The sequence below is a fragment of the Festucalex cinctus genome, chromosome 17 (genome assembly GCF_051991245.1).
Source record: "Festucalex cinctus isolate MCC-2025b chromosome 17, RoL_Fcin_1.0, whole genome shotgun sequence".
Lineage (NCBI taxonomy): Eukaryota > Metazoa > Chordata > Actinopteri > Syngnathiformes > Syngnathidae > Festucalex > Festucalex cinctus.
In genome coordinates, this window is record NC_135427.1 from 18512800 (window position 1) to 18535275 (window position 22476).

The 22476-nt window shown below is 38.3% G+C and overlaps 1 protein-coding gene across 12 annotated transcripts in view; it reads right to left on the bottom strand.

Annotated features, from left to right (window-relative positions):
- rbfox3a (RNA binding fox-1 homolog 3a) overlaps nucleotides 1-22476 on the bottom strand; it is a 509587-nt gene that overhangs the window by 42230 nt on the left and 444881 nt on the right. For 11 of the 12 annotated variants that reach the window (XM_077501734.1, XM_077501742.1, XM_077501745.1 and 8 more), the window contains 3 exons: nucleotides 16002-16250; nucleotides 13598-13669; nucleotides 8006-8152 (listed from right to left, as the gene is read on the bottom strand). In XM_077501734.1, the coding sequence (XP_077357860.1) occupies nucleotides 8006-8152; nucleotides 13598-13669; nucleotides 16002-16250 (468 nt within the window). The remainder of the gene's footprint in view (nucleotides 1-8005; nucleotides 8153-13597; nucleotides 13670-16001; nucleotides 16251-22476) is intronic. The other variant, XM_077501743.1, reaches the window with a different exon arrangement.

Below are 22476 nucleotides of genomic sequence, written 5' to 3' on the forward strand. Positions count from 1 at the left end.
TGCTGCATTGTTGAGCTATACTTCTCCATCAATGTCCTCAAGTTATTGTTGCTTAGACGTGGGTGCCAGATGGAGTTACTGAAGCACTGCAACACAATTAGAAGGCATTTATCTGGATCTTAAAGCTGTCTGCTTTTGTTTTTAGTACGACCTTTCCTTCCATTTTGAAAATCATATATCTTCCATTAGATTCAAATATTAATTTTCATTATTTCTCTTGGGTATACTTGCAAAACAAAACAAACAACTGAGAAGCACTGCATTCCACATAAGGCCCATTGTCCATAGTTGTGTTTTGTTTATATCTTCCCTGTGATTGGCTGTTATCAGTCCAGAGTGTACCCTAATCAGGGCATTAGGGTCTTCAGGCAACTGTGTCACATTGAAGGAAACAAAATATGAAGCAGTAATGGTTTATATATATTTGCATTTGCATAAATGTTAAGGCAATATGATGCTGTCAAGAATTTCTGCAACTGTGCAAACCATTCAGTAAACAAATGCTAAATGGTAAAAACATGAGCAAAAGTACAAATAAAGGAGAAAGTTAGCGGAGCTGTTGTAACAAGCTGACAACACACAGTGCCACTTTGAAGTCCCCTTCTCCGAACAGTAGTTTTGCAATGACCCTTGGACCCATTTACTGGATGTTTTTAGGACATGTCGCCTAACCGTTTTTTGCCCTGAAAACTGAAATAAAATCAAAACTTCTATTTTCTGTATTTGTTGTTGCTGTTTTGCAGAAGTCTTCTCTAAATAGTCCTCCTCTGAGCACTTCTTTTTTCAACTTCATTATTTCTCCTTTTGTTTAGCGCTCACTTCCAAATACATTTTGGCATCGACTTTACAGATGGATGCCCTTCCTGACTCCAACTTCTCCTATTTATCCGGGCTTGGGACCAGCACAGAGTTGGGCTAGCTAGCCCCCTAAGGGATGAGGTTCCAAGCTTTTATGACACTGGTAGGTCAGAAATAACCAAGAACTGAAAGCTGATGCAACATCAGTGTCACTGTTTACAGTCAGGATAGTTTCACATCGCTATGAACGGAGAGGCTGTTACTGCTCCAACACAAAGACCTTCAAGCTTTGCTGGAGTTTGCAAAGTTTTCTGAAGGAAAGTTTTATGGTCGGATAAGAAACGATTGTGCTCTTGGCCACAAAAACCAGTGCAAACTGTTTGGTGTGGTGCTAGCGTAATTCTGCTGGGCTCTTTTGCTGGAGCAGCTACAGTATATTGTTCTACATCAATGTGAATAGCACAGTAAAAAGGTACCTTGGAATTCATCGCCAACTGAAACCATCAGTTAGAAAACACGGTTGTAATTTGACACCCAGCAGGCTAACATTAAAGTCTTGGAATGGGCATCATGGGTTCCTGACCGCCGAAAATGCAGACTGTACTCAACTCAGGCGCTCCCAAAAACGTATAAATACGTTCTATTGAAATATTACCAGTGTCCCAAAGACGTATTTATGTTTTTTTTTATGTGTTTTTTTTTTATGATAGACCATACATAACTCTTTGATGCAGTCTCTGAATGCCATAGAACAATTGAAGTAATTGTAGTTATTACAAAAAACGGCCAGCAGGTGGCAGCAGAGTATAAGATATCAACCATGGTCATGTTGCAAACAAGCTGTTTTCCTCACAGTTTAAAACAGATGATGAAACTTATCTCTATTCTCTGCTAATTGCTGCAAAACAGACACAGATAGAAATATACTTTTTTTCTGAAGAAAGAAGAGACTCAAATTTTTCTTTTGGTAGGTTCCATGTGTTTACAGTAATAGTACACAATATTCTGTGGGCCTTGCAAACTCAGTCACCAAAATCATGAAAAATCCCATACTGTTTGTGGTTAAAAAAAATAAATAAAAATGTTAAAATATCTATTTTAAATAATTCCTTGGCTTATTGGATTCTTAATGAAGCCAAAAAATGTCAAAGCGGCTCTTGATTCATTTGATTTTTCTGTATGTGACCCTTGAAGGAAAAGTTTGGACACCCGTGCACGAGGCGATGGTTGCAAGGAAAAAGGAAGAAATTGCATCCGTGTATGGCAAGCTGACTCATCGACTTATGTTTCCAACCCCTAGTGTTGTATCATTACTTTTTAGTAGGTCTTTTTTACTGCACAAATTCCTCCTTGATTATGCGAATAAAAACAAAATATTCTAAATTAATGTCTGCAACAAGTTACTGACGCTCATAAAGTTTCACCTGCATTGATTTGATGATACATAAAGCAATAATATCTATCACTAACCGCGCAACAATTCCAAATCGACTCACACAGTTTGCACTTGGGGCTACGGGCCTCAACGTCTTCAATCATTGCCAAAGCTATTTTGCATGACTCCAATGATATGTTGATGTAAATTAGCCAATTTTGGAATATAATTACACCTCGCTTCCTCAGATGCAGAGAAGGCGAGAATGGAGCCTTGTGGAATAATTGGGAAGCCAAATGAGAGGGGAGCTTTGAACAGGACGCATTAAAAATAATTCCCGTGCTGAGAATACTGGGTTACCTGGAATGCTGGAAGGCTCCTGAACAGGTGATTAGGCAGGTGTAGGTATCATTAAAACGCTATTACCACGGTACCCGACCCCCATGCGCGCGCACACGCACACACGGTATATAGGCAGTGAATGTGTGTTGAGTATCTAATGACTCATTTAGGACCCCTACCTCTGGGAGTGTGACAGTAAGGACCCTCTTGCGGTTGGCTCACTAAGTGCCTGTTTATTAATTAAACACAGCCAATACTCCAGGGACAGCAGACTCAACTTGTCAGGTTTCACCCTGTGTAAGGCAAAATGCACAGCAGCCCAGCACGGGTACTGGAAATCACTCCAACTTAAGAATTGCCACAATTGATGATGTGGTGAAAAGTAGAATTAATGGAGTAATGCTAATAATCAGTCTGCAATTAAGATCATCTTCGCTGACCCTATAATAGCCTCTCACTTGTTTTTATGTAATTATGAATTAAGGTTGGTTAGCTCATTCACTCCCAGAAGCAATCCCGTTCGCTGTTTTACTGGATTTTGACCGATTTTGCAAGGCCCACAGAATATTGTGTTCTATTGCTATAAAAGCAAAAGAAAGATTAAAGTCTCTTCTTTCATCAGGAAAAAAAGTATGTTTCTATCTGTTTCCGTTTTGCAGCAATTAGCATTAGAAGAGAGCTAGGTTTCATCAGTTTTCACAAATCTATTTAAAATTGTAAATAATTGAGCTTTTTTTCTACATGGCCCTGGTTGATCTCCTTTGCTCTGCTGCCACCTGCTGGCCGTTTGTGTAATAACCATTTCTGCAACCGTTCTTTGCAGTTGAGAGGCTGCATCAAAGCCTTCTGTATGCTCTAGCATAAAAAAAAAACCAAAAAAAAACATAAATACGTCTTTGGGACACTTAGAACATTAAAAAAAACGTATTTACACGTTATTGGGAGCAAATGAGTTAATGATAAGGTTCAATTTCTGGTGATGCTGTATTTTTGTGCAAAATAATGTCTTTATATTTTTCTGAGTTTATCTGCTTTCAGAGGTTATGTTTACTTTATTGTCCACGATACATACAGGTCTTGGGATTCGCCTTTGATTGAACTTCTTTATATGGCTTAGTTTAATGCTCTCATAATGCTTTTCTATTACAACTTTGGCTTAGATGACTCAGAATTCCATTTGCCGTAATGCCCAGTTATTGCCTTTGTTTGCATCGTGGTGGTAGTGTAGTGGAACTGTAATAGATTTGTGTCTGCTGCTCACACATCCCAATTTAAGTGAAAGGGAGTACCTCAGTTCTTCTGAAATCTATGGTCGTGAGAGGTAAACCCAGACACATTTTACAGTAATTGCTTCTGCCTTCAGCTCAGGAAAAATAACACATTCAGGAACAATTCAATGGCCGGTTTTCCACTGCACAGTACTGACTTGTCTTGGCTCGGCTCAACTGTACATTTAGAACAGATGTACAATTTAGGCGGTGGGCCGAGGGCTGATTTTGTGCATTTGAACGATCCCCAACGAGGGAGGACTTCAATTTTTTTTTTTTAACGTCAGGTTCATTTTTCTACAAATGAAACAAAAATTGTAGGCAAACAAGGCAAAAACAAATTCTTAATAGTCAGCATATTGTCACAAAAATGAGGTACACAATTACACGCCCACCTTTGTTGAAACTGTTTTCTAGCAAACTACACAGAAATGGACTGCTGTGTGCAGGATGGAAGAAATTCATAAATTTGTTGTTTCTGTGTACAGACCAATTGGTACCAAAGTACAGTAGCAGAAGTGGCTTTGCTTAACCTTAAAAACAAAGTTTGTTGTCATTCTACGTATTATGTGGATGGCTTATGTTTGCCCAGAGACTCAAAATAAAAAAAAAATAGCTTTGACTATATTTGACTGTTAACTGGCTCTGGCAAAAAGGGTCCTCATGTCATGTGCAAAAAAAAAAGAATAATCAAAATTGAGATTATATATTATATTAAAATTCTGCACTTAATTCCTTTTAAAATGATATATAATACACGGACATACCTCAAAAACTGACACAGTGCCAGCAATTTTAATGTTGGAAGATAGAAATCTCTAGTTTTGAGAAAAATACATTTAAAGTTTTGGTACTTGCATCTTTCAAATGTCCATAGCAACCTTTGGAAAAAGATATGAACCTGAGACTTTCAGGAACTGTTAAAATATCAGTGGAAAGTCAATTCCAATAGAAGGCAAGGCCATCGTCCGAGATTTGAACCCTTTAACTCAATCACTGCCAGCCCAGTATAAATTGATTTTTGACGTCTGTAGCCGTCAATGGCAGTGAATGAGTTAAAACCCTCTGAAATACAACTCTGTCAAACACTTGAGAACGTGTCGCTTATCAGAATGAACACTGGTAAGGTTGTTACCAGGGGTGGATTGGACATTGAGAATTTCTGGAGTTTTCTGAACAGTTACACTACCTGCGCCAATAGTTAGACATGGTTCCTGGAGACGTAAAGTTAAGCAGGCTTCCAGCTATCAAATTATCGGGTGTGCTGGGCGCATGTCAAAGAAAACACCTTCAGTGCACTAGAACGCCAACCATGGCGCAGAGAGGTCTGCCAAATTCCCAAAGCAGGCAAAATGAGGCTTGGACTGGCACAAAATTCAAGATGTGCCAGAGGTTATGCTCAAGCACCATTTACATTACAGAGCCCTTGATAAATGGAGGACAAAAAATTCCAAAATAATAATAATAATAATAATAATAATAATAATAATAATAATAATAATAATAATAATAATAATAATAACAACAATAACAATAACAATAACAATAATAATAATAAAACAGATATAAAAAATATAATTCAAAAATTAAATCCAAAAAACACTTAGGGCCACTTCCTCATTTTAACCTGTATTAAATATTTGTCTGCTGCATGAAATAAATAAATAGATATAAGAGGAGAATGTTTTTATTTATTGATTGACATATAATTCTATTTATATATTTATTTTTGTATTTATTTTCAGATTTATTTTTATTTAGAAATCTCGTTTTTTCATTTTCTCGATTTATTTATTTATTCTTATTTCCATTTATATTTACTTTTTTAGATTTAATTTTTGAATGATATTTTTTTTAATAAAAAAATACATTTATTTATTTATGGCATTTTCAGTTCTCCATATCCATCCATCCATCCCACCCTTTTACATAAAGATCAGTTTGATGAAAACATAGCACTTTTAAAATGTATTCATTTGATGTTCTGCTTTATTGTTCAACAATGTTTCCTTGAAGAAAAGTGTTCTATTGTTTAGTGGCAAATTGCCTCCCTGCACAGATTTTACCGGTAATTTGGAATCCTTCCCTACCCTGCGTGTTTGTGATCCTGTATTCAGCAGGACTGTCTGAGACTGTCTGTCACTTTTTATTCTCCTTTACCATTCTACCGTTCCTTTCGCCCAGTCTGATGCCATCATTGGTTAATTGTGGTGCAGTGTTCGGTGCCTCGGAGAATCCGCTAAGTGACTGGAGACTGCTGGGAGAAAATATAGAGTCCCGGCACTGCTCAGGAATACACAAATCCAAACGCACACAGACACTCACTCCAGCACCCCTAGCTGGTGCTGTCACCCTGTATACACCTAATGAGGATAAACTCCCTTTTAACCTCGCTGAAGAATCCCATTAATTGCGTCTCTACTGACGGGCCCTTCCATTCCCGTGCCTTCTCCTAACATCAAGAGCTCTGAGGCCTGGGAAGTGCTGGTGGAACCCACAGGAGCAGATGTTTCAGTCCATTTGTGTAACAGGAAGGTGGGTGTGGGACTAAGAGACGCATAACTCCGACCTCCTATTAAATATTCATACTCATGCTGGGTTTGGTTGATACAATAATATGCGTGTTTGTGTTATATGGATGCAGAAAACAAAGACTTGTGTGCTATATTCAGGGCAGCCCCATAAAAAGATGAGCGTTTACATATATGCATTAATACCACACACTGATTGGGTGACATGGCCGAAAGTGATTGAGTTGTGTGTGGAGTTCGGCAGCTGTTTTTTTTTTCTGTCGGGCACTAATTATCACCCATAAATGACATTGAAACATCATAAATGTGCCAGGCAATCAGAAATGTCCTGTCGTGTCACATGAGCTTTCATACCCATTGATGACTTCTAGAAAAGAAAGGACAAAAATAATGTCCAAGTTGGCGAGACGCAAAATGTCTGTCCTTTCTACAGTAAGTCTTCACAAAATGTTTCTTTTGCATGTGTAAAGACAAGTGAAGCATACAATAGGCTTGCTACCTACCACTCTGACTTTCAGAGGACCACTTAAGGACAGACATGCGAGATAAAACTTTAATAAACCGAGCCTAATTTGGGTTAAGGGGCATACAAAGGTAAGGGTGTGAATTATTTAGTTTTATTACGAAAGGCTTGAAAACTAGTTCAAAGGACGTATGTTGGTTTTTGCGTTTCACTTTTAAGCTTTAATTGACACAGACCACCAGGTAGTGTTGAACAGTACAATCAATCAAACCCATAAATACAAAATAAAAGAAAACTAATAAGCAGCTAAAAAAAAAAAAAAAAAGACCGAAACTCGCATTCAGAACTCACAGATTAGGCCACACCTCCTTAAAGGGATATAACTCTTGCATGTGCAGTTGTTTTTGTGACTAGCGTACAGTGATTACATTTTATGAAACCAGTGTATATCTGGTTCTCAACGTTGTTTATGTTTATATTTTTATTTTCTTAAACATGTAGTAAGAAATGAGTGATTATTTTAGGGCTGGTTTTAGAAAATTTAATAATTGATATCGAATCGATTTTCCTTTTGAAGCCCGATATCGATTAATAAGCCCATGAATTGATTATTTTAATAAATCTTTTTCTCCATAAATTTTAAAGAAAGTATCATTTTAAAGGCCATATTTTTTATTATCTTAGTTTTCTTGATTACTGTTCACATGAATTCAAAAATATTTTCTTACATTTATGAAAGACCTGGTTTATTGCACTTAGACAATTCAGAATCTTTTAAATGATATTTACAATTATTGAATTAGAATTATGAAAATAGTTTCATCTCATCCTTGCAGATGTCAATGCTTGTGTAACACTTAAGCAATTATCCATCCATCCATTTTCTGAACCGCTTGCTCCTCACAAGGGTACTAAGCAATAATATGTTAAAATTAACTTTGGAATTTAAAATTTGTGGAGTTTTTAGCATATCCTTGATATTTAAAAAGAAATGATGTTCCATAATTAATTGATATTTGATTGAAGTGAATCAAATCTTTTAGACTGGAAAATTAATTACATTTCAATTCATTTCAATGGGAAATATTAATTTGATAGATGAGTCAATTGAGTCGTAACATCAAAAGTAAATCAAGACACAAATAAAGAAAATGCTTAAAAATTTGAATACAGTGTTTCTCAATTCTTGAAATAAAGTCCAGAAAAATCATACATCCATGATGCTTACCCCAAACATTTGCCGCAGGTCAGGATCCCGGAAACGGAAAGGTATGTTGGAGACGTGTAATCTTTTGGGCTGCTGTTTCTCCGATGAGTCGCTTGGCTGCAGGTGAAGATGCTGGGAACCCTCCGTCTGTGCAACGTCATCTACCTGCTGCGAAGAAGCACAGAGAATGCCAAAGGTCAATTACTGGTGGCAATAAACTGAATGTGCAAAAGGCGCAGTACCAAATCTATCCTAATTTTCCGACATAACATGCACTGGTGCAACTATTCCAGTGATATACGACAAACAGCCTGTATTTGTCTGAACATTTTGGCTCCATCAGAGACCACTTCACAAGGCAAGGCACAGAAGTGAGAACATGCAATGCATTCAGTCCGCCTGGCAGCTGCAGTGAATTATTGTAAGATACTGTGTTGTGGTTACAAAAAAAATCCTTAGTATTTTTCTCTGAAACACAAGCTCCTGGCTTCATAACCCTGATTAGCAATAGTCTATTATACTATCATGACCGTTGCGCTGTTGCCGAGTGGTTTTTGCATGTCGGTGCGTTGACATCCTGAGCTTGAGGTACTGTAAATGATATCCATCCTCAGTGAGACTTACAGCAAACACATTCAACCATTTAGTACAGTGCATGTGCTGATTTAAAGGTGCATGATGCAAGATTAGACTCAAATTTGAGTGTTAAAATAACCATATTTTTCACCCGCGCATGTTTTAAGAGTTGTATAATGGACAGGAGGCACGAGTGTGGCACAATGACTGTTGCTCCTATTTTTTTGTAAAAGGAAAAAATGTTGGAGGATTCGGGCCGGAAACTCAAGGTTTTGCTCTGAGCATGACGTCATGCACGTGCACGCTATTGTCCCTGTTAGCTCTCGCGCAACTTCACGGAGAAGGACAGCTAATTCAAACTGGATTTAAAGAGACCTGCACCCGATACGTCTCAATCCACGGAAGACAAAGAGAAGTAAAAAAAACTTTCAGACCAGCGTCACGGGAGGACACGGATAAATATAGGAGCAGCGTTCGTCAGGTGGAGTGAGCTAAGAGCTATTCTGGGGATGAAACGGAACCCACAGCTTGCTGACTTTTTATTAAAAAGGTAAGACTTCATAACGAAAATACGATAGGGTCTCTTTATGATTAGCAGTGCAGAATAAAACTACCACACGGTCGCTTACTAATGTCTCCGCACTTGGGCATATATGATATTAGCAACGCGCTACCCTCAATGTCATCGGATTCATGGGACGCACTATTTACGTTTGGAAGGTTGTAATTACGTAAGCTTTTGTCACTCAAAATGACTTTTACATACAAAGTAACTTGAAGATTAATATGTTTCTTACCTCTGTAGACATTATTAAGCGTATGAAAAAGGTGTTGTTCTCCGTGTTTACGTTTGTTCGATTAACTGCTTTTTTAAGGTGCTTTATTTTGCGTTGGATCGGACTGTGGGAATTAAATTTTAACAATGGAAGTCTTTTTAGGTTTCTCAGCAACAAGTCTTTAATTAATGTTGTCTTTCAACAAGAGGATCAAACATTATGGATGATGGGTAAGCTGGATGTAATCAATTTATATGTTAAAATATACAGTAGGGATCAGAATTATTGATGTGTAGTGATGGGAAAATGACGCTTCATGAAGCTTCATGAATCACTTGCAATATCTTTTTTTACTCCTCTCGATGGCTCTTGAATTAAATATGAAGGCCCGCCAGTACAACGGAAAATTATTAAATTTTCTCTGTAACAGGTGTTTCAAGAAGCTTCATTTGTCCATCACGAATAATAACCATTTTTATTATCCATCCATCCATCCGTTTTCTTGACCGCTTATTCCTCACAAGGGTCGCGGGGGGTGCTGGAGCCTATCTCAGCTGGCTCAGGGCAATAGGCAGAGTACACCCTGGACTGGTTGCCAGCCAATCGCTGATGATGATGATGATGATTATTATTATTATTATTATTATTATTATTATTTTGTTTATTTATTTATTTATTCATTACATTTTTACTGTCATCTTTTTGGTTGGCATTCTATTTGTGTGGCAACATGATGGTTAGATAGATTCATACACAATCTGCTCACCAGAGAACAGCAGAGGACAGCTGGACTGTTATTATAAACAAAAATATTACTTTTGTCACTTTCCCCTTACGTGATACTGTGACACTCACTAGGAGAGAACGTAAAAAAAAAAAAAAGGATTTCCGCTCATGCGTTGGTTTATCTTTGTTGCTTCCCTCTTTGCCCGCTCCAAACTGTTTACTGTGAGGATGCAACAAAATCCAACCAACATGAGGATGAGGGAAAAAGAAAGAGCGAAAGAATAAGGGCAAAACCCTGAGATGGAGAGATGATGTCAGCTTATCCGGCCTCCAATCAATGAGAGAGAAGTGCTGAAGGTAGCAGCATTTGTAGCAAGAGCCAGCGATATGGGGAAGAGAGAACTATAGAGTTGGAGACAGAAAAAGCTAAAGAATGAAGGGAGAGAATTAGCGCACGATGATTGGCTGTGGAGGAAGTATTCGGAGATGCAAGACGAAAGATGGCGTAAGTGCTGACTGAAGAGAGAATGGTAAAAATGGAAAGAAAGGGAAGTGAGGATAATGGCATTACATCACTCTCACACGTACACACACGCATATGCAAGTGCACACAGAGAGAGACACAAAAGCTGAATAGGTACGGAACTTTAATGCAGCAATAATCTGCTGTGTGGGTCTCATCCTGACTGCCTACTTTGTGGGCACATTTCAGACAGTTTCAGACATTTAAGACATATTTCGTAAAGACAGTGAGGTCAACTGTGCAGTGCAGAAGAATGACAGGGAAAAAAAAGAAAACATACAGTGAAAGAAATAAATGCATTAAAATAAAAATAGAAAAAAATAGAAATAGAAAGAAAAAAAATCAAAGAAAAAAAATACAATTAATGTTCATTTTTACAACCTCAGAAAATGTTCTGAAAAATGCTGATGAACATACATTATGTTTTTCACGAAGAAGAAAAAATAAAAAAAACTGCAAAAAATCCAAAATGTGAAAATTGATTATTATTTTTTTAAACCAGGAATATGCTAATCCAAGAATGTCTTATATTGGCCTACATCACAACATGAGAAGGCCTATTTTTTTGTGGATTTGGAATGATATAGAGAACAAATAGTTTTTTTAGTCCCACTGATTGTCACACATCCAAGTGGGGTGAAATTTCTTTGCTGCATTTGACCCATCCATTGAGGGAGTGGTGAGCAGCAGCAGGGGCTTGCGTTCAGGGATCATTTGGTGATCTAACTCACCAATTCCAACCCATAATTCTGAGTGTCAAGCAGGGAGATTGAAGCCACGACCTCCCAGTCTCAGGGCAGATACTACCACTACTCTATGAGTTGGTACCTGAATAATATTTTTTTTTAATTTAATAAGTTGATTTGTGGGCAAAATACATAAAATGAGTTCTTGCAATTAATGTTACTTTCTTGTTCAACAGGTTATGTGCCATTCTTACTATTTTTTATGCATGAAAGCCCTTTGCATTGCGCAAAAAAAAAAAAAAAAAAAAAAAAAAAAAGTTATTTTTTTGCTTCAAAACTTTTGTTGTTGGGTTAGGATTGTAGATCTTTTATACACTGCGAAATGTATTCTTAAAAAAAACAAAAAATACTAAGAGGACATTGTTCGCACAAATGCTCATAATTTGTCCATATCTAAAATGGCGCCTACTGCATGTGGGCCCCCCTGTAGTACTGATGAAAAATTGTGGCCCCCTCCAGCATTTAAAATTTTAAAGAAACAATATGCCTGCATGAAGTTATTCAGGAAAACGTCAAAACAGTGCGAAAACAATATACATGCTTTGCGTTGTCATGAATGCTGACCGTCAGTTATTCAGTTATTAGATTTAGGTGATGGACGAAACATTGTCAGTTACACTTAATCAAATCAAACTAAGAAAACAGTTGAAGCATGTAGCTTGACCAGGGTAAAAAAACAAAAACACAAAACATTGCTACCTGTTGACACATCATTTCCATTTACTTAGGACACTGTTTATTGAAGGGTGCTTAGAGTAAAAACTGGCACATCTTTATTTTGCCCAGTTCACCATGTTTTGGAAATTGGCAGGCTGTGCTGCACCTCACCATGTGTTCCGGCGGACCAAAGATGTTTTCTATTAGACTTGACTTTAGACCATGTGAAACCAGGTCTAAGTTGTGGCGCGGGTAGTGTAATGCACTTTTGGTGGATTTGATCCAGGCACATGCAGACAGATTCCACACTCCAGTGACGTGTCATGTCATCGTTTCATTCATCAATTCAACATCAATTACATCAAACCCTCTGTATGTACTTATTCATATGGAATTTTCCATATAGACTGTGTTGGTCTGCATGTGTGATCGAGTTTTAAGCTTAACTCTGCTCGGCCACTGTCATAGAGCTAACAACTATCTGTTTTCTCCTTGTTGCTCTTTGGTTGTGTTGAGTTGCCTCCGCCATCCATGCTGTGTGAGCAGCCAGGGAGGATGAGGCAATAATTACATTAACATTATCATACACAAGCAGACCAAACTTCCTTGGCTGTCACCGGGGAAACGGTGCCACTGAGTTGAATGTTGTGTTTATGTGTGAGGGTGTGTGTGTGTGGTGGTGGTGGTGGGATACATTAAGACACAAGCAAAGCTTTTCGATGAACTTAAGCCTTGGAATTCCACACACGGTCATATGCATGCACACACGTAATCCCCCACGGATCCCAAACGGCCCGAAACAACTCCGCCTGCCTATAAAGCCAATTAGATCCCAGCTGTGTATTTACAGTGTTTCCAATGAGCAGGTGAGAGCGGATGCGAGCTCAGCAGGGCATCCGTGAACTACAGTGGCAGGTAATGATCACACGGCGACTCAGCACAATAGTGCAAAAACAAAGAAAGAGTGTGTTACAATTTTCACTTTTCAAGTGAAACTTCTAAAGTTAAATGCTCCGGCGGTCGCGCAGTTCTACAGATTTCTTTGGGGAAAATACACCAGCATGCACTACTGCCAATAGATCTGACAGTTTTCAGTCACTTTAGATGAGTGGTGGTTCAGAATGGACATGCTTAGCCATGGCTGTGCTTCTTTGCAAATCTGTGTTTATATACAGGAAACCACATGTGTTTTTTGTTTAATACTTTTTTACTTGTTAAAGTTCTCATAAGCTGGAAATAATATAAAATAAAATCAATTTCTTGGGCATATCTTCTGCGTGTCATTTATTTTCTTACTTCATGCATTATCCCAGATTTTGCAGGATCCCTCAGGATAGGGTACTTTCGACTTTTTAAGTTCTATGTTTTATGTTGTGTGAAGCTGGCTTTCAGAGAGACTTCAGAAAGTCAGTCCTAGAGTCAACAAGAAAGGCTTCGTTGACTCCCTGCAGGCTTCGCAGTGTACCACCCACCACTACAAAAGCATTTGAGCTCAACTCGCCGTATCAATTATCTTAAAACCCGACTGGCTTCAAAGGTGAGCAGCACGCCGCACATGAATGAAATCTTTTGATTGTAAAAATTGCATTCAAATCAAGCAATAGTCTACCTTGTAACTGTGGTGAGGAGAACATTCTCTCCACACAGCTTCCCCTGAGAAACCATCTTTAAGCAAGCAAAACTGAAAGAAAAACAAACCATTTGGGTCAAGGATTGCTTGCTGACATTGCACATATCACAAGAAGTACATTTAAAAAAAAAATGCTGACTTAGAGCAAACATTTAAAGCACTCAAAGTCACAAATAGCTCCAACAGTGTATCTCAGTTTGCAAGGTCTTCCAGTATACAAGTGTCGGACTGACCAATTAGTATTCTTTGAGGAAAGCGAGCTGAAAGCTACAGGTGTGCTTTCGGATGTGCCGAAAGCAATGCTGCAGTCCTGTAAACAACCGCAGCCCCATAAGACGTCTGTGTACGTACCCTACTGCCACAGCTTGCTGTTCTATAGGAACCGAACAACATATTTTATTTAAAAAAGAACATAGAGAGAATGTGAAGGCTCATCTTGATGGAACGGATGTTTTCACTCAACTTGAGATATTGTATTTTGCTTTACTTGCTGATCTGCTTGCCCTGCAAGTGTGAGTGCCTGCACTTTTCCAAACAGTTTGTATCAGCTCTTTCCCAACTTGACTTTCCATGCACTATTTTGGACTACAAAGTGGATATTGGCACTCAAGTCAATTGTTCAGGAAGTCGTCCGTTTGTAAATCAAACATCGACTTCATTGGTATATAGAGAAATTCACTTAGAACATTTTAGCACTGTAAACACATCATAGCCAGCAGTGGGCACAAAAGATCGGACAGTATAAATCACCAGCCATCCATTTTCGATACCACATATTCGCATTTGTATCACAAGTGAGTTGGAGCCTATCCGAACTGACTTTTGGACTGTGATGCAATTTGAGAACATTTTTTGTGCAGAACTCAAAAGTCAAAATGAAACCTCAAGACGACTGTGAAAACAAATGATCAGTATTGCTGGAAGGTCCATCTACCTGTCAATGATGCTCGTTTTGTTGACAATGGACGAATTGACGGACGAAGCAGGAAGTTGTTTTTGTCCATCAAAGTAATCAACAATCTGTCAATTCTAATTGTCTGTCTTTCAATGAAGGAATACCCATTTTGCTGATGAATGACGGAAACATTTAGCTGAGGAATGACTAATGATGGGTTGACAATTACAATGCAAAAGCTGTTGATAACTGACATGACGGACACAAAATTCATTGGTGCGACCACCTCTGCAAATGATACCGGTACTGATATTAGAAATATTTTCATTCATTTATTTCCCGAGCCATTTATTATATGTCGCTGGTGTTGGGTCAAAACCTTGTACCTACAAAAGAGTAACTTTTCAGGAGACCCCAAATATGGCATGTTTGTGCAAACATTAACATTACATCATCAAATAGAGCAAGCCATTTGTAACACTTTAGATTGCTCAATAATTTGGAAAAATAACACCTACACATATGGACTGACCAAAAGAATGGATTTTTGAAAAAATAAGAAATTTTCCAAATTGTGACTTCGGAGCTTTTGGCTCAACGCCACCGATATATTTTTTAAGCTTATAAGGCCACTCCTGGTTCATGTAACATTAAGTGATTCCTGTTTCCAGTTCTATTTAGCAATTTGACTTTATCTAGTCTCTGGAATTCAAACACATAACTTCTTCGTTTTAATGTCGTTCCAATCAGATGTCTGTGAAAAATAGAATCGGTCATCCCAAGCACTTAATTTTGGTGTTAAACGTGTTGTCAGTCTTAGGTTAGCTTAGCAATTAGCATGGCTTCTCCATTTCTCCTTGTCATCCTTTGGTGAGAACGATACTTGCCACATGTGTAGCTTATTTGCCGCCATGGATTTGTTGATTTGTGGTTCAAGAGCGAGTCCGAGTTCGTGCTTAGCAATAGCCACACTACTAGCCATCAAAGCTTTTTGCTAGCTTACTGGTTGTAGTGCAAGTAGCACCAAGCTTTCGTCGATTGTCGACTGGGAGGTGATGTAAGCCCGTTGTGGCAACTTTAACATGTGTTAGACATAGACAAACAACCATTCACACCAAAGGGCAATTTAGCATCTTCAATTAACCTAGCATGCTTTTTTGAATGGGTAAGGAAGCTTGAATATTGTGAGAAAAAAACATACAAGCAAAAGTCCAAAATCCAAACAACACAGGATGGACAGAGCCTATAAAATCCCAAATCTGAAAACGGTGAGGCAGACATGTAGGCCACTAATCCACAGTGCTGCCATTCAACAAAAACTCTCATCTATTTCTTCAGAGTATTTTGTTTTTGAACTCTGGTATATCACTATTTTAATCGATCCTGAAAGATGATGATGTCAAACAGAGACTTCTGCTACTAACATTTATTGAATGACAATTTTCCAAATGTAAAAATCTTGTGTCAGGGTTTGCAGTGTTGACTCACCGCTACCGTGTTGGCCGTGAGTGCAGGAACGTTGCTGTCATTCACGGGCTGTTCGCTCTGCGTGTGTGTCGGCGTGTACAGCGTCAGGGCGTGTTCGGCGACCGTATTTGGTCCTGTGAAGTCAGTTGGTGGGTGAGTGTGGGGTGTGGCATACTCAGCGGGCATCCCATTCTGTGGTGGAGGAGGGTACTGGGCCGGAGGAAAGGGTTGAGCCATTGCTTCAGGGGGAGCTGGGGCCTCTTGATTACCCTGCAAGAGAAAGGAGGATGGAAATTAGAAGAGAATAAATGTATTAGCGCAGTTTAGTGGTTCACATTGTTCAAATGACTGTGGTACCTCAATGTCCAAATGTTTGTACAGTTGGAATTCTACCAAAGGGTTCTGTAAAGTGTACCTCAGTTCAGCCGGTATTAAATTTAAATTCAAAACAGTAGACTCCAGACCACCAAAAAGTATTAGCCTACAACTAAAGCACTACAGAAGAAAACTTCAAACTACCCTAATGTAATGAATAACAAGTGTCCCGCAGTGCAGAGTATTTCAGTGCCATGCAAACTAGAGCTGATGCAAGGTTGAGCCAGAAGTTGACTAACGAGGTAGCAACGAGGGTGAGTGACGCATACTGAAGATTGTGAGGCTGAAGACTGCGATTGACGGCAAGCGTTAGCTACTAGCGCTAGTCGCTAACTAGCTACTGTAGCTAGGAAAACGTCCTGATTTAAGCAGGACAGTCCTAATTTTCAGTGATGTGTTCTGAATTCTGTAAAACCTTAAGCAGGACACTGGTTTGTCCTCCTTAAAAAATAATAATAATAATAATTAAAAAAAAAAAAAAAAAAAAAAAGAGCTGCGGTTGAGTTTGTGACCCACCTCACGTTTGTCACAACTGTCTGTTATTGGCCAAGAGTGGCTTCAGTTAAAAAGCTTGTATATCATTGTTTCAATAAATGTAAACAGAGCGCCACGTGTGGCTGTCTGACTACGTTATATCCTCGCCATCTTCTTTGACAGCAGAGAAAAGGCAGCAAAAAGGCAACACTAGCAAAAATGCCAAAACGCCGGACATCTTTTAATATTGAATGGACGAAAGAGCACAATTTCCTGGCCAAAAGCAGTCGAGACTCGTTTCACGGTTTCCGTACGCTTGGCCGGTGTGATGTGGACGTGAGCAGTCAGGGCAAAGCAGTCATGGAACGTCACGCGGGGACGGAAAAGCATAAAAGCAAGAGGCGAGCAGTAGGTGCGCCATCATTGAAGACATTTTGTCCTTATTTATTTTTCAAAATAAGGGAAGTTTTGTGGCACATTGCACTTTTACAGAAGCACGTCATTGCTTAGTGGTTTAAAAACATCGTACTGTAAACTAAATAAAATGTCAAAAAGAAGTTTGACTTTTTAATTGATATTTTTGCCATTTAGTTACACAAACATGATCCATGTAAAATTTATTGTTGATGAAAATACACCGCAAGTCTGATGTCCAGTGTTCGCTCGTTTTCCGTTAGAGTAAGGTTAAATAAAATACCCACAATAAATGAAATCCGCTTAGCTTATCCGTAGTTAGCTTTATGTTTTACATTTATTTATGTTTTAAGGCTCTACAACCACTCACCACAGTTTAAACACTTTTCTCATCGAGGCATTTCCATTTTTTCATAATTCTCTTGTTTAAACATTCTCAATGTTCAAACCTTCATACATTTTATAAAACAGGTACATTACCGTAAGAAAAATGCATGCAAAATTGCACTAAAAAAAATCTCCAAAACAGCAAGGACATGAAAAGTGAACCACATTATAGCGATTATTATTATTATTTTTTTAAATGTGTCCTCCTTTTTTGACCTTATGGAAATGGCCACCCTAACTGTAGCTATCTGACTGGCTGCAATAGTTACTTGGTATTGATTTTACTCCTTTGTAGCATGTTCATTTGTCATGGGGATCTGTGATAACAACTCTTCCCTATTGTTCTTTTTCTTAACAAAAACGAAACTTGGAAAACTCTTCCGAAGAAATGTACTAGTAAAAACTCTCCTTGATTTTTAACATTTATTTATTAATGAAACTGAGACTTGGAATTTGAGTGTTGTACTACCCAACCATAAACCTCTTTTCAAAGAAATATATTAGAATGACAAAAAACACAAACTGTAGATAAAATGGAATGACTTTGCATGATCATACTTTGATTTCCCAAAAAAAAGGGGGACACTCAACCTCGAGATATGTAAATGACACTTTAAGTTTACTTAGATGCCGTATAATGGCAATGTAACTATTTTAACATCTTCTGTAAGGGTAGAAAATAAAACAAAATAACATAACTTCATTTTGAAGTCTTACTTGACAAATGAATAACAATGTTCTGAGCAGAATTATTATTATTATTATTATTATTATTTTTTTTAAATGAGCGGACTATTTCAGATCGTGACCATGTGTACCATTTGCGAGCCCAAAGCTTTGCTCGTGAGCGAAAATTTTGGGCCGCCGACACAGCTTAGGAACTGATTTGAGGTATGTAAAAAAGCTGACAAACCTTTTGCTTAAAACAATACTTATTTTATATATGACAATAGTAACACACAAGCACAATGCAACCATACAGACACCCTTCCCACAACCCTCGTGATCGAATTGGGAGCAGTCCGCGTTCTACCAATCGCGGAGGCCACACGGTTCACTCCGCCTCCTATTAGTCCCGCAATGAAAACCAGACATTTTCATGAATTTATAACCCACCCATCGGACACCCAGACAGGATGTAAATAAGTAAACATGTCCGGGCAAAAGGGGACGTTTGGTCAACTTGGAATAAATGGAAAACACATTTGATCAGAAATAATGAACATTCAATACATATTTTGATAAAAGTCTGAAGGTTGAAATGTTTCCATTACAAATTTGCTTGTGGTCCATTTTATCGTCATATTTTTCACTTACTTTAGTCAATGTGACCTCTTATTCTGTCTCTCATGAATATCATGCTCTTTCACCCCTGTCCAGGCTCTCCTTCTAATTTACATGCCTGGCGGATAATAATTTCCTTCGACCAATGATGATGAATCCATCTGACATATGAGCAAGCCACCATTCTTCCGCACTGCTTCAAACCTTAATGGAATATGGCTTAAAAATGTAATAATCAATCTCAGCAACTTTTTGAGGAAGGATGAGGCTTTGACCTTAGCCGTTTTCAAAGGTTTCCACAATCAATAGCAGTATTGAAGTTGGCCATTCTCATGCATAGAGATTGATGGCATCGAGCATAACAAAGCAGTTTGCCGATAGCTCGCAGACTGTTGCGTTGCTAGATCTGGCTGAGAGTTCCCCATTGAGTCCGCGGACAGAGAAGCATTATGCTCAAATTAGGGTTTATTTTGGCTGGTGCAAATGAAGAACAAAAAAAAAAAAACAACAACAACAACTGGCCAGCAGCAAGATAATCAAATTGGACACTTATATGTGGTAGATTTAGGTGCAAGCGTCCATCTATTATCTCCTATACTGCTGAGCCTCTGCAGGGTCTGTCACAGTGTGTGAAGCAGGCAATGCTTTGTAACGTGTATTTCTACCCGCTGCTATTTTTTCTAAACATAAATAACACAATTTCAACCAATTACAGAGAACCTAACAGACCTATATCTTTCTCCGCATATAATGGCAATGATTATCACTGACACTAAAAGTTCACGTAAAATCTTCATTGTCAGTTCAAACTCTCTAGATACCCTATTTATCGTTAATTACTGATATATTATCATTATCTATCAAAAACAAACACATCTAGCTAATGTGCAGTTAATGTATAGAAGAAGGCACACCATTAACACATTAAGTCGCATTAGTACTAACAGAATACATCAGTTAAGCATTAGCAGGCGTATAAGCAAAAAGCACATTTGATGTTAAATTATTCAAAGGTGTAAAACAGATAACATCTGAGATTGTGAAATAAAAGTTCATGCCAAATGCTATTTGAATAGCATTTGTCACGGAATGTGTCAAAGGAAATGGATGATGATGTAATTATTGATGAGGTCAAAATGTATATATTAATCTTGACTGAAGAAAAAACTTAATGCTCACAAAAAAATTCAAGCTCATCTTGGAATTTGCAGGATAACGTAACTTCTCCACTTTGTTCCCTTTTATCAGCCGTTGCTTAGATTTCCCTTCCCTTGCTAATCTCTATGCAGTCGATACAGGGTTGGAGTTGTGCCCTGAGGCAAGTCAGCTTAACTCAAACAAGGAACCCTATCAATAGGCTTTCTTACCTTACAGCTGGGGTGTCCAAACTTTTTTATTTTATTTATTTTTTGTAATATGGTAGGTAGTAGGGTTATTATAGTTTTGGAATTTTTTATTTTTGTTTTTATTTCGTTTTGAGTTTTGTTTTTTAAATTTAGTTAGTTTTAATTAGTTTTCAGGGTGGTTCTGTTAGTTTTTATGAGTAAATGCTTAATTTTAGTTTAGTTAGTTTCAGTATTAGTTTTAGGTTTTATTTATTCTTTATTTTTTTTAATTTTTATTTTTTTATGTGTATTACTTGTGCGTAATATTTAAAAAACACAATGGGAGCGATGTCATCTGAAGGTGCTTTTCTATTGGCTGCTGCTAGATGATGTCACTTCTGTGTGACATACTTTCAATCGTCATTAATCCAGTTTTTATCAAAATAAATCTACTAAAAATCACATTTGAAATCATCCCTAAAGGCTCATGCATTAAATTAATTACCAAAAACTATTTGATATAATTATAGTTAGTTTTATAAACATAAAATGTAGTTTGTTAGTTTTTGTTTTATAAAAAGCATTTTCGTTTTTTTTATTTTGTTATTTTTTTTAAAATTTTATTTTGTGTCCATGTTTCCCGTTTTATTTTGAAAATTCTAACTCTCCTCTCACCCCAGGTCACTTGCCCTTCCTGCCGCTCCCTAATTACCGGTCCCCGCCCATGATTACCACCACCTGCCACCAATCACACAATAAAAGCCATCTGCATTCTCCCCTCCGTGCCGAAGTGTCACAGTTCAGTGCATGGAAGCGGCCCACAGTCCTCATGACCTTGTTCACGTTGCCTTGTCTTTTTGCCTTGTTTTTGTGCCTTTTCCTCCCCAGCGGAGCGCCTTTAGTTACCCCTTGTGCCTTGAGCCCTTTTTCCTCCCTAGTAGTGATGGCAAAATGAAGCCCCGTAAAGCAATGAAGCCCTGCAGTGAAATGCTTCACACACACGTAGGGGCTTCAAGATGATTCATTTCCTCGACTACGCCATCATGTGGACAGAAAATGTATAACATGCTTGGTGCATGCAATAAAATGGTGGGGTGCAAATCATGCTCGAAATACAAAAGAATATATATTTGAAGAGTGTTTTAACATGAATTGTTCTGTGTTACTTTGTCTATGTTTGTGCTTATGCAACAAGTGAAAATGTGAAAAAATGAGGTAAAATAAAGTGCTTATTCATTTTTATTTAAAAACAATATTTTTTCCAAAGTTTTTGGACTCAGGCGGTTTCTTTTTGTGCATAGAATTTCACCTGCTTTTGAAAAAACTATTTCACATGGTACTGATGAAGCAGGGGTGCATCGATATGAGACAGCAAGTTTGTATAAACTTGGAAGCGCATATTTCTGTGATTCCCAGTACTGAAGGGGATTTTCAACTCTGGGGATATTTTCTTCTCTTTCTTGCTGGTTCCTTGAACTCCATCGCAAAAAAAGAAGCTCGTCGTCGTCGGTCAAATCGAATGCAAAATGCAAAGAAGTACCGCAGTAAGGGACCCGAAAACACAAAAAGTGAAGGGGAATCCATAGCGTTTCTTTGCCGCTTTTATTTCGAACTACACTCAAACCTAGCGAATCATTTCCTGAATCAGTCACGTGGTACACCCGCTTCGCGGGGCTTCAAACGTCATCACGTACGTCATCGACACACGCATTGAATCGCCGTTCATGAACCACTCATCTACATTACTCGGCACACGCTTCAGGGATTCGACCCGAGAAGCACATCACTACTCCCTAGCGGAGCGCCTTTTGTTGTCCCCAGTACCTTTTGCCTGTTTTTTCCTCCCTAGTAGAGCGCCTTTTGTTCTCCACTTTTTTGACTCCCCGTTCTCCTCTCAGTTTGAGAGGAGACAGCTGTTCACCGGAAATAAACCTGTTGCCTTGGTGGCCTACCTCAATCCTGCTTATTTTATTAGTTTTTGTTTACGAAAATAACGTTTAATGGAACCTGTGTTTTTTTGACACCCTCCCTTATTACTTTGATCATCTCCAAACATTTGTTTTTTTTAATTTATTGTAACTGAGTCAAATGCCATTTTTAGCATATGTCACGGGCCACTGAAAAATGGATGGCGGGCCGCAAATGGCCCCCGGGCTGTAGTTTGGACATCTCTGCCTTACAGCATCTAACCTGCAACTAAAACGTGGCCCCTCCACTAAATCATTGGGTGGTACCCT